This window comes from Podarcis liolepis, assembly GCF_965112155.1.
Source record: "Podarcis liolepis genome assembly, chromosome: 2".
Taxonomy (NCBI): Eukaryota; Metazoa; Chordata; class Lepidosauria; order Squamata; family Lacertidae; genus Podarcis; species Podarcis liolepis.
This window is the reverse complement of record NC_139555.1, coordinates 100720095-100732310: the sequence shown is the minus strand read 5'-3', so window position 1 is coordinate 100732310 and position 12216 is coordinate 100720095. Positions and strand designations below refer to the sequence as shown.

The window sequence follows — 12216 nt, the reverse complement described above, 5'->3', positions numbered from 1 at the left end:
TATATTGCTGCCCACCCCCATGTTGTCCTCACAACAACCCTGTCAAATGTACGAGACTGAGTGACTGGTCCATGGGCATCCAGTGAGCTTTGTGATTAAGCGCAAATGGGAACTTGGGTCTCCTCAGTCCTTGTCTACCGCTCAAACCACTACACCAGCCTTTCCCAGCCTGCTGCCCTCCAGATATTGTTGGATTACTGCCCCCATCATCTCTGGCCACTATCCATGCTGTCTGGTACTGGTACTATAATTGTTGTCCATAACATCTAAGGGTACCAGGTTGGGGGAGGCTGAATTTACACCACCTCTCAGTTCATCAGAGTGCTTGAAGCCTTTGACCACCAGAAAGGTTAGAAAAGAGAGAGAGAACATACGGATCTCCCTCTGTTTCCTGTTCTTCTTAGGCTGCTTGTCATCAACCTCTAGTGAAGTGCTTATTGCTTACTTTTGACACTGTTGTGGGATTGGTCTGCCAATTCATTGTGCCATTTTGCATATATAATATAGGAATATGTCCTGTGCTCTAAATCTACGACCTTTGTTCTATAAAAATGCATTAATACATTTTTAAGCCAAGTTATAGAACATTCGTTGGTATTTAACTGTGATTCCTCTTTTATGAAGGCCTCCCGGCTGCCCAGCCCAACAAAGTGGGAATGCCCCAAATGAGTCTCCATCAGTCCATGAATCTCCACATGCTCCCTTACCTGCAGCTGAGCCAGCATCTCGGTTATCCAGCGATGAGGGAGAAGGTGATGAAAAAGAAGAGCCTGTTGAAAAACTGGATTGTCTTTATTCAGATCATCATCCTCAACCAGCTGCTGTACGTTTCCCCATTTATAGTTTCCTTGTATTTCTCTTGCTTGGTGTTTTAAATGTGTGTGTATAAGCAGCAATACTTCATGTTCTCTAGAGGAAGGAGCATTCAGATGTAGCTGTGGGTCTGGATACAGAATACTGCTGAATACTGAATCACACGGGTTGGTTGCAATTGCTGTGGTAGGCATTAAATTATTGTGAGACACAAGAAGCTAGCCTGGTGACAGAGAAGCTGAAAGGCTGCTTTTAGCATCAGTATTCCACAGAGAAATAAGATCTTTGGGCAGGATCGGCTGCTCTATAAGATATATAGTATATTTGTCGGATTCCTTCAGATGGAAATTCTGAGTTGTAAGAGAGCCACAGATAATCATGAATGCTTGTAATTCTCTCTGTATGTTGTTTTATTGCAACTGTTTTATTTGTCCTTGCTTTATTTTATATTTGCTAATATGCAACATCTGGTTGAGAAATTTACTAAAGTAACTATCCCTCCCCCCCAGTTTTGCACATTTGGTAGTCGACAAATTGGAAGAGGTTACTACGTGTTTGATAAGCGGTGGAACCATATTCGATGTGCACTTAATGTCATGGTGGACAAGCATCTTAACTCACAGATGTGGAAGTGAGTAGAAACAGAACAGGCTGTCATATATCTCATTGCGAAGTGGGGTGTTTTGCACGCACGGGGTGAAGGAGGAAAACGTGTTTTCTTTTGCAGTTAAGGAGCGTTAACATTAAGCATCAACACATTCTCTTAGGTGTTTCTAAATTAAGGGAAATGATCCATTTCCTCAACTGAGGGATCCTTCCCAATTAATGAACTACCAGCGTAGCCTTGAGTACCCAGCACAAGAGAGGTAACACATGTATACATTGTTAGATCATTTGCCAGTTTCAGGGAGCCAACCCAGAGGTCTGAGCGAGAGAACCTTTTTGGACAGAAGAGAGCAGAAAAACCAAATTTCCTTGACAACTTCTGAATACCAGTTGCTGGAAACTGCAGGAGAGAAAAATAGTGTTGTGCTCAGGCCTTCCTGCAGGTTTCCCACTGTGAGAACAGAGTGCTGGACTAGAGGTGCCATTGGCTTGGTCCAACAGAGCTGTTACCAGGTTCTTAGGACGAGAGATTTGGACATTGCTTTCTTCAAAATCTGTTAGGTTGCCAGCAAGAATGCTGGCAACCTTTGGTGAAGCTGGGTGGACAAGGGGGATCCCTGGTATCTAATTCTGATGGGCATTTGTGTAGGGCCTTTGACTCTGTGCCCACTGTACCTTTTCAGTCTTCTTTCTGTTAAGGTAGCAGATTTTTTTATTTCAAGCGGGCAAAATAGAATTAACCCACAGAGCACTAACGACCTGCTTTTCCCTGCCGCCTAGGAAAATTCCTCCAGCGACAAGCAACACTACATCCTTGCGTGCTCCACACCGGACAAGCTCGACGCCTGTGTCGCAGTACGGCTCCAGCACAACAGGTTTCCTCTTGCCCGCCACAGCTATGCCCTCGCCAGCACACATGTCTCCTTCCTGTTTATCCCTCAGTGGGAAATCGGTACCATCCCACGGGACTACGCTCAATGCCAACCCTGCAAGTTTTGGGGCAGCAGAACCTGCCTGCAGTATGCAATCAAGACAAGTGTCTACATCCCCTTCCACGCCTCCAGTGCTTTCCTCGGTACCGTCGCCTCTGTCCAGCAAACCTCAGAAATTGAAATCCAGCAAGTCTTTCAAGCCTAAGGAATCTTCTGCTAGCAGTGCCAACTGCAACAGTACCAGTAGCAACAGCAGCGGTGGCAGCTCAGGAAAGAAGCGTAAGAACAGTTCTGCGCTGCCAGCACCTTCTTCTCATTCCACAGAGTCCTTTAGGAAGAACTGTGTGGTGAACTCTGGAAACTCTGGGGCTTCTTATCACTCGCCTGGGATGTCTTCGTCCCACAGCCTCAACTGTATGACTAGTAAAGCTAACTCGGTTAGCCTCAAACATGACCAATCAGGGAGGGGCCCTCCGACTGGGAGCCCTGCAGAATCTATAAAAAGAATGAGTGTGATGGTGAACAGTGGCGATTCCACCCTGTCGTTGGGGCCGTTCATTCACCAGTCCAGCGAGCTGACGGTCAACTCGCACGGCGGGTTTTCACATTCACATCCTTCCCTAGACAAATTCATAGGAAAGAAAAGAAAGTGCTCGCCTGGTTCAAGCAGCATAAACAGCAGCAGCAAAGCAAACAAGGTTGCCAAATTGCCACCAGTGAACAACATTCATACGAAACACGCTGGTGCAATCCCAGGGACACAAGGACTGATGAACAATTCTATCCTTCATCAGGTATGAAATCTTACTTGGGCCATATTGATATCCAGACAAGTTACTTTGAGAAATTCCCATTCCGGACAGAACTTGCCTACTGGAGGTGATTTTTTTCTTGTCAGAGATGTTGGCGCTGGATATCTTGGGTGTATGCTTCGCTTTGTAAAATGGTTTATTATTATTATTATTAACTCCCTTGCCGCCATGGATGCTATTGCTTGTTAGAAGCATAATTCCCTTTCATCTTTTGGGACTTGTTGAATTTTAAAGACATGGCACAGATTCCTTGTTGGGGGAAACAGCACGATCCAACTGGACTCACCTATATATCCTGAAGGGCTTTCCTGTTTTCAGCTATGGGAAACCAGAGACTCCTTCATGTTTGAGGATATTATTATTATTTATTAAATTTGTATGCCACGTTTCATCCAAAGATCCCAGAGCAGTACACAAAATAGAAATACAAAATGAGAACTCAAAATACATAATAAAGCAAAAGCAGAAACAAACCAATAAACGCTGCTTCCATAAACACATCTAAAAGGCCATAGAATAGCCAGAGGTCTGGTTATAGAGGAAAGTTTTTGCCTGGAGCCTAAAGATATGTAATAAAGGCACCAGGCAAGCCTCTCTGGGGAGAGCATTCCACAAGCAGGGAACCACCACAGAGAAGGCCCTCCAGACCTCTCATGGAAGAGGCACAAAAAGAAAGGCAACAGATGATTGCAGGGTCCCAGTCAATTCATACAGGGAGAGGTGGTCCTTGATGTATTGCGTTCTTCAACCATTTAAGGCTTTATAAGTCAGAACCAGCACTTTGTATTGGTCCTGGAAACTAATTGGCAGCCAGTCAGTGTAGTCGGACCAGGATTGATGTAATATGCTCAAACCATTTTGCCCTGGTGAGCAACCTGGCCACTGAAATCTGCCCTAGCAGAGGCAGCCATAGGTATAATGCATTGCAGTAACTTAACTGTTATCAGAGCAGAGACAATGGAAGTTAGACTAGGGACGCAGTTGGGCCACCAGCCAAAGCTGAGGGAAGGCACTCTGCACCACTGAGGCCACCTGAGTCTGAAGCAACAGCAAAGGATCTTGAAGTATTCCCAAGCTGTGTGCCCACTCCTTTATCAAGGGAATGTAACTCCATCAAGCTCAGGCGATCTCCCACCCATCCAGTCTAGGGAACCACCCACTGACAGTGCCCCAGTCTTCTCTGGCTTGAGCTTCCGTTTGTTGGCTCTCATCCAGTCCATTCCTTCACATAGCCAGAAACGGGTACCCCATGGGGCTGCTTGCAAGTTGGAAGAGCTTAGTTGTGCCATTGAAAACAACTCAAACAGATAGCTTTGCACCAGTAGGATTCAAGTCTGTTTGCCTTTTGCCAGATTGCTAGCTTGTAGCTTAAATACCACTAGTGGATCAACTAATAGTTTTTTTTTTTTTCAAATCTGCTGCACCCGCCAAGAAAAGCAGCGTTGATTTTTTTATTATTTTAACAGGGCATAATGGGTTCCATAGTTATTTATTTGATAATTACTGGTCATCTCAGCAACCGGGGGCAGGTGCCTTGTTGCAAATGAACAAGTTGTTGATTGGAATTGACAATATTATACCACAATGAACTAAAGGGAGGATATGGGACTGGGCAGTAAAACAGAAATTCATGTTTTTTTAATCAGTAACCTTACTGAAATTTTAGAAGCCACTTCATATTTTTCAATTACTTGATGACAAGTAATTGAACTTTGCCCATATACTGTGTAAAAAAAAGGGGGGGGAGGTTTTCCTTTGACGCATAAGAAAGGGAGGGGTCAAGTAGGTTTTTGCTGTTGCTGTGACAAAGAACCCTATACAGAAATATGCCTAACATGATATAGCAATAAAATGCATATAGCTTTTCCTCACCCCAAGAAAGTAGATGTTTGGTTGTTAACCTGTGCTACTGAATTTTGCCAAAGCATGTTTTGGGGATCCCAGATGATATAATTGGACATAGCTTTATCACTTAAAATATTTAATATTTATTTATCTGTTTTTCCTCTTTTCATTTGTGCGAAAGCCAAAGGCTCGTCCCTAACAGTTGACACAGACAATGCCATGGTAAGAAAAGAACTGGATTATTTTCACTACAAGCGGGGAAAAATGAATAAATCTCCATCTGGAAATCCTGGACTCCAAGATGCCTTTTGAGTTCTCCCAGCTTCCCACAGTCCTCAGGTGTGGAAATCTACTGGACTGTCACACAATCAAGGAGTTTCCCTGAAGCCATGTCTGTAGCAGCGAAGCTTGGAAATGGACTCTGGATTGCCGTTCAGCCACAGGATGTTTCCTCTCAGTGTTACCAGTGGTCTGGACAGCTTGCTACAAAAGCCCTGTGAGATTTCACTTACAGGAGTACATCACCTTGCCACTATTTGATCTAGGTTGGTTGGGCAAAGCAATGTTTGGGAAAGAACATTACTGTGGACTTGTTTTTTTCTTTTCTTCTGATAGTGTCATAGGCATAATTAACTGCCCCTTTGGCACTGTCCAGTGAAAACCCCTCACGAAGGAGGGGGCACAATGTGTTAGGCACAATAAACAGAAGAAGAAGAAGAAGCCCTCAACAAGGGAATACGGCTTTAGTGTTTTATAGCAATGTTCCTTGATTGGAATGCAAAAATAGCACAACTTAGAAAACAAAAACGGTCTACATTTTGCCCAGCCTTTTGCAAGTAATTTGGGATAAGAAGCTGTCAGGAGTTCTAAAAAACAAACACAAAAATGTTCATGGCCATCACTGAAAAATTAAAAAAAGAAGAAGCATAATTAAATAGTGAAATCACATGGTACAGAACAATTTTATGAGCATCATCTACCAAGCACAGCTGCTCAGTATTCTTCATTCATTCCAGTGGAGCGTTCGTCGGGTCCTGTACAACTGCCACTGAAATGAAATAAGGTTGCACAGCGACATTGTATGGAGGAGGGCTGTGCCTGCTTGATTTTGAATAAAATTGCTTTGATCTTTTTAAAAATATATATATATCCCCCCAAACCCAGATGCAAAACTCTCAAATCCAAAATGGTGAATGACCTCTAAAACTATTCCCAAAGAATATATTCCTTGACCTATACTGTATGCCATAAGCCTTTGTTGTTTTGGGTAGGTGGGTAGGGGAAACTGAAAATGCCAATCTAAGTTGGTTGTACCATCCAACCTTTTAAAAAACAGAACACAAAATAGTCCTTATAAAACTAAAATGCAAACCTTTAAAACAATGAAATCTCAATGCTATTTTTCTTGAAAGATTTTTTCCAGTAAGTTGATGCCTTGTTCACGTAACCAAATTAGCATTCCGTTCAATAAAGTCCACATTCAGATTTTTTGGATGACTGCATTAAGTGCCAGTTCAAATTCTGAGCTCAGTGTTAAATGCACCCCTTGTACAGCCATCTTGTGAGCAAAGGGGGAGTGTTTTAAACGCCATCCAGTCCCAAGTGGTCATTTCCCTCGTTCCCATGAGCAAAAAGTGTTTTGTTTTAAAGTAATATCCTCAGAAGGGCTTTAATATTATCATTTGATCTGGATGTTTGTGACACTAGTGAATCTCCAACTACAACCTGGAATTTCTACACATTTTATCACGTGAAAGGAAAAAAATAAAAATAAACCCCAAACCATAGGTCATAACACAGGCAGAGCTTTCCTTCAGCAAGCCCGTAGAAAGTAAATTTCTATCCATTTCAATGGGGTGTGTTTTGGGTTGTGGATTCAGACAGCCTCCCCAATGAGAATTTGCTCTTGCAATAATCAAGTGAGGCTAGATTGTCTGAGGGTGCCAAAGTAACTGCAGACTCTGCTGAAGCTACATTTCTCAGCATGCTGTATTTTCATCACTTCTCAAAGTGATAAGTGCAGAATCCATTGCACCTTGGGGACCCCATCAGATCACCTAGCTCTGTTCCACTCCTATCCTTGGTAAAATGCGTGGCCAAATGGTTAGCAGGACTCATTGAGGAAGAAAGCTGATTGTCTGAATCGATGCTCAACAGGGCTTGTGCAGGAGAAGCTCTCAGTGGAATGTGTGCCTGTAGACTTCTGCCTTAAAGGGGCACCAAATCTTGCTGAGATTGGACAATCTGAGCCTATCGAATTCACACAGCCCAGCCTCTCTCCCGACCATGGTGGTGCATTGCACATCAGGGATTCTGAAACCGCCACAAGCAGCAGCTGCTTGGGTTTTGTTTTTTAAACCTGTTGAGGTTTTCCAATTTGCTATGATTATTAAAACACAGTGAAGCAACAAGACTCTATGCAGACAACTCTAAAGCCTTGAATTCACAAAAGATCATGTGTTTGTTTTTTAAGTAAAGGAATAATATTTTGGATGGTGATGATTATGCAAATATTTAAAAGGGAGGGCTTGAACAACCCTTCAGTTTCGAGAGGATGCTATAAAATGTTAAAACCTCTTAATTGGCTTACCTGGGGCATGGGAGGAGACGACCAAAGTAATGTATCTGCTCCGCAGAGAGAAAATCGATACTGACTCCTTCCCATGTGTTGGATATTTTTGATCACAAGTGCAATTTGGTTTTGATAGATTTACCTTCGAAGGCTGACAAATTTTTCATAAGTTAAACCTTTAGTGGCTTTAAGTACTCAAAAATGTCTGTTTTATAAATATTATGTTGCTCTGAAAGCATCAAAGCAAGTCTTAGGCTCCTTAAAAGACATACAGATCTTTGTAAAAAGTTCAGCAGTTAACCACTGTGTTTAATTTATATGAGTTGCAGCTCTGGGCCCAATTCCCACTGTGAATGTCTCCATTGCAAGCCATGTTGAAACGGGAGCTTCACACAAACACAGCCATGCTCTTGCGCAAAGCCTGCCTGATGCATTCAGTGGGGCTTATGTAAGTGACATTCCAGGATGGAATTGTGGCCTGTATCTGTCTGTTATGGCTTATAATTTTAAAACTTGCCATGAATAGAACCAGAGGACGTCTTAATTTATGCCTGCCCTCAAAGTGTAGACTTGCTTAAATATTATACAAACAATATTCCATTTTGGGGGCTTAGTAATAAATGGAATGATTGTATTTGAAGCTTTTATTGTCTGACAACATTCTTATTGTAAATAATTAAGGAAATTTCAGATTTAATTTATCTTGCAAGATTTGCAGTGGCTGGGTTGTTTCTTAGAAAGATTTTGGTATTAATTTAAGAGATACAATTTTTATAGTCTTTCCAGCTTCTCATTATGACTCCTGCAGTTTTCTTAACCTAAAATAAATAAAAAAATTAAAAAATGTTGCAATGATGAACAAAGAATTATACGAAAATAATGAAACCCATACTTTTGTATCTTTATTTTGGAATTTCTTGTTCTATTATAAATATTGAAGTATCCCTATTTCAGAAGACATATTTTGTTAATTGATTGTACATATTTAAATATGTATTTTTGCACAGGTCTTTTTTTCTTATATCCAGTTTTGGTACAATTGAAAATCATCTAGTATTTATTAATTAAAAAGAGAAAAGCAAATACTTTTTTTATAATTTGAAGTGGTTCACTGCCAATCCAATAGATAACATGCCTACTTTGCAGTTTTTAAGGGATGTCTCTTGTTTGGGGAGGGGGGAGGGGGAAGAGTTGTGTCTCTTTCTTTTAATGTCTTGGGAATTGCTGGATACAACCGAAGGCTCTGGCATTGCAGTCTGATGCCCGCAGGCGCCACTTCTCTAAGCAGGAAGGCTGTGTGGCATTTAGATGCATATGGTTAGCCTGCTCTGGTATACACAACATTTCTTACAGTTACCTGAATCCCAGAAGACTACCTTTTAGTTATGACACACGGCTTCTAATTCTTTTTTTCTTTTTCTTTTAGCATTTGTGTATGTGTGCACATGTATGTGAGTCTTTACGTGGTTTAAAAAACTAATGGAAAAACTGAAAGTGCCTGATTTATATATCTAGATTTTAAGCTTGGACTGTTTTTTAGACAGCTTCTCCTTTAAAGACTTGAATGTTCTGTTGGAAAAAAGAATTGGAGCTTGCTTTCCCCACCTACATATGACTACATATTAATGCGGGAGAGAGGATGGCGGAAGGGGCGGGATAAAACAAAATCAAAAGATCCGATTGAAGCGAGTCCCTAGTTCATAAATAATGCCAAGGGTTCTGGAGATACTTTTCAACAAGTAAATCTGAATATTTTCTTCTGTTGCTATCAGCTAGAACTTAAACACGAAATGAAAGAAAAACAACAGAATGTTGACATTATTTTGTATTATTGGGAAAAAAGTTACCCCTCAAAGCAATTTTACAAACTACCAACACAAGCCGCCACCAGGCTATCCTCTGCACAAGCCTCACTGAAATGAATGGGATTTAGCAAGTGCGTAACTCCCTCTTCGTTCCAGTGAGGTTTGAATGAGAGCGGTTCACATAGTGTGGTTTCAACCTATCATCTTCCGGTAAGTCGTCTTCCGGCAAGAGTTGTTATTGCCAAGGATGTTTGTTTCTGTTTTGTCTTTTTGGGAAGGGGGGAATTGTACGGTGAAGGGGATTGGGCTTGAAAAGATTGTTCTGCTTTCCTCAAGCAGAAGGTCGTTTATTTTAAATGCTTTTGTGCAAAATATCCTACTTTTTATGAAAGGTGATTATTGTTATTTTTTAATGAGCACTACATAATGTCAATAAGAATGTAGGCTGCGGAAGCTTCTTGCTTTTGGAGTTGAGCCCGGCTCCATAGAAAGGGGGAAAAAGCAATCTCCTGTGTAAAATGTGTGAATAGTTTGATAATTTGTATACATATTCAAGAGCATCTGCTCAGAGCTGAACTTTTTTTGTGTTGGCTGCTGTATAGTACATGAACAAATGTCATGAGGTAGAAAAAAAATTACTTTGGATATTTAAAAGAAGAAAATAAATATATAGTCTATTTGTTTTGTAACAAGTTTCTGTAAATAAAATAATTTATACTATTTATAAGAAAAAAGTTGTGCTTTTGCTTCATGACCAGGAAATTAGCTTGTTGTATAAACAAGATGTTACTGAAACAAGGCAATAAAATGATTAGGTTGTCTTTATGAGATGCACAATTATGTTTCTGCTTCATTACGAAGACCAGCAAAAATTAGTCGTAGTGGAAGGAAAAGACGGGCCATGTTAGCTTCTGCCTGCCAAGAACCCCAACCCATGTATGTCAGGTAGATGCACAGCAAAGCTGGCTTAGTGTTCATTTGCTACTGTTTTTGAGGCAAACATTTTAAGGAACAGGAAGAAAGGGACACAGCTTTGGTATGGACAGTGATTTGCCTACACTGCAAATTCAGATTATGAGTCTCTCCCGTCTCCCTTACTTTGAGTGTGCCCAGTTTCTGTTCCTACATTAATCAGTGCTGAAACAGTGGGCTAAACAAGTATTTGGAATACCCAGGGCCGTGGCATAAGGCGAGTGAATGCTACCGCCCCTCTCGCTGGGTTCACTAAACCAGATTATGGCATATGCAGATAGAGAGAATATCTCACGGACACTGCCTGCCCTCAAAGTCCACCAAGGGAAGTGGTTGCCCAATTCATTTCTGCCATCCCACGTTTTAGAGGCAGTCAAGAGCATCAACACATTTTCTAGTTTTCCATCAAGTAAAAGAGATCCCATCTCCCACTGGCAATTGTTCTATACCAGGCACATCCAACTTGCAAGAGACTGCGATCTACTCACAGGATAAAAAAACTGGCAGTGATCTTTGGTGATCACTCGTAGCCGAGTAAGATTGTCTTCCATAAACACAGTTTTAACAGTGAGTCCATAAGTAACTGTGGAGGCCAATTCTGGATCCACACGTCCTTCCACAGTGGAGACATTGGTTTCTGGGTGGGAGTTGATCACAGTGTGGATTTGCCAAGCATGCCTTCCTCCTAGCACATTTCTCCTTTGCGTCTTTAGTTTTGAGTCTTCAAAACCCATGACACCTTTGGTAAAGGCTGTTCTCCAACTGGAGCACTCGCAAGTCAGTGTTTCCCAGTTGTCAGTGTTTGTACTACATTTTTTTTAGATTTGCCTTGAGACAGCCTTTAAACCTCTCTTGTTGACCACCAGCATTACGCTTTCCGTTTTTAAGTTCAGAATAGAGTAGTTGCTTTGGAAGATGATCAGGCACCTGCACATGACCAGTCCAACGAAGTTGATGTTGAAGAATCATTGCTTCAACACTGGTGATCTTTGCTTCTTCCAGTACACTGATATTAGTTCACCTGTCTTCCCAAGTCATTGGAGGCAGGAGCATGGGTGTGTGGAAGGGGAGGATTGACCAGAGTTGTTGAGCTCCCACCCCACCCCCAAGGCTCTGGCTGGCTGGCTATCAATCAGGATCCCAAAATCAACCAGGAACAACCAATAACACCCCACGATCGACCGGTTGCACATGCCTGCTCTATACTGAAGGATTTGATAAAAGCTATGGGTTGACAAGTGAAATGGAACAAACTAAGCCGCAGAAGCCTAATCTATAGCTGCCATTTCTTATGCTGGGGCAGCCTCTTGAGAAAGTCTTGCAGAGATTTGATGTTTGTTTCTTCATTCATAAACGTCTAAGGAAAATTGCTGTACATGGTTGCCTGGACAAATATCACAGGAGTGCGCTGACTATTCTTTGAGGTGTTAGAATTGTCTACAGCTGCTTGTTGTGTACCTTGGGAGCTGCACAAAGTGGCTTTTGTCAAACCCCGTCTTTGCCTATATGATGTCAGGTGTAGGGTGGGCAGACATGGCTTCCCCAAACAGCCTCATGGGTTGAAGGAGTAAACATGGCAGGCTCAGATTTGGCCATAGGTTGGGCTCCGCACACCTGCTGTAGACAGTACATGTGTAGAGCTTATAGTGACAAAATGCTTGATTAGAAACATTCACCCTTGTCATTTAAAGGATATCAGTGAAATGTAGGTTTTTTCAGTTATTACAAGGTAGGTTTTGTTTAAGGCTTAATCATAAATGCTAAGCTCATTATCGGTTCTAGAAGAGCTGCTCAGGTTTCTTTACCTCCAAGATAAAGGAAACTATGGTTAGATGGAAGCTATTGTTCACTTGCACAGC

The 12216-nt window shown here is 41.7% G+C and overlaps 1 protein-coding gene across 2 annotated transcripts in view; it reads left to right on the top strand.

Annotated features, from left to right (window-relative positions):
- ATXN7 (ataxin 7) overlaps positions 1-10119 on the top strand; it is a 92624-nt gene extending 82505 nt beyond the window's left edge. For both annotated transcript variants that reach the window (XM_083491516.1, XM_083491517.1), the window contains 4 exons: positions 625-823; positions 1323-1444; positions 2200-3145; positions 5190-10119. In XM_083491516.1, coding sequence (XP_083347642.1) covers positions 625-823; positions 1323-1444; positions 2200-3145; positions 5190-5207 — 1285 coding nt within the window. In that variant the 3' untranslated portion in view covers positions 5208-10119. The remainder of the gene's footprint in view (positions 1-624; positions 824-1322; positions 1445-2199; positions 3146-5189) is intronic.
- The last annotated feature ends 2097 nt before the right edge of the window (positions 10120-12216 follow it).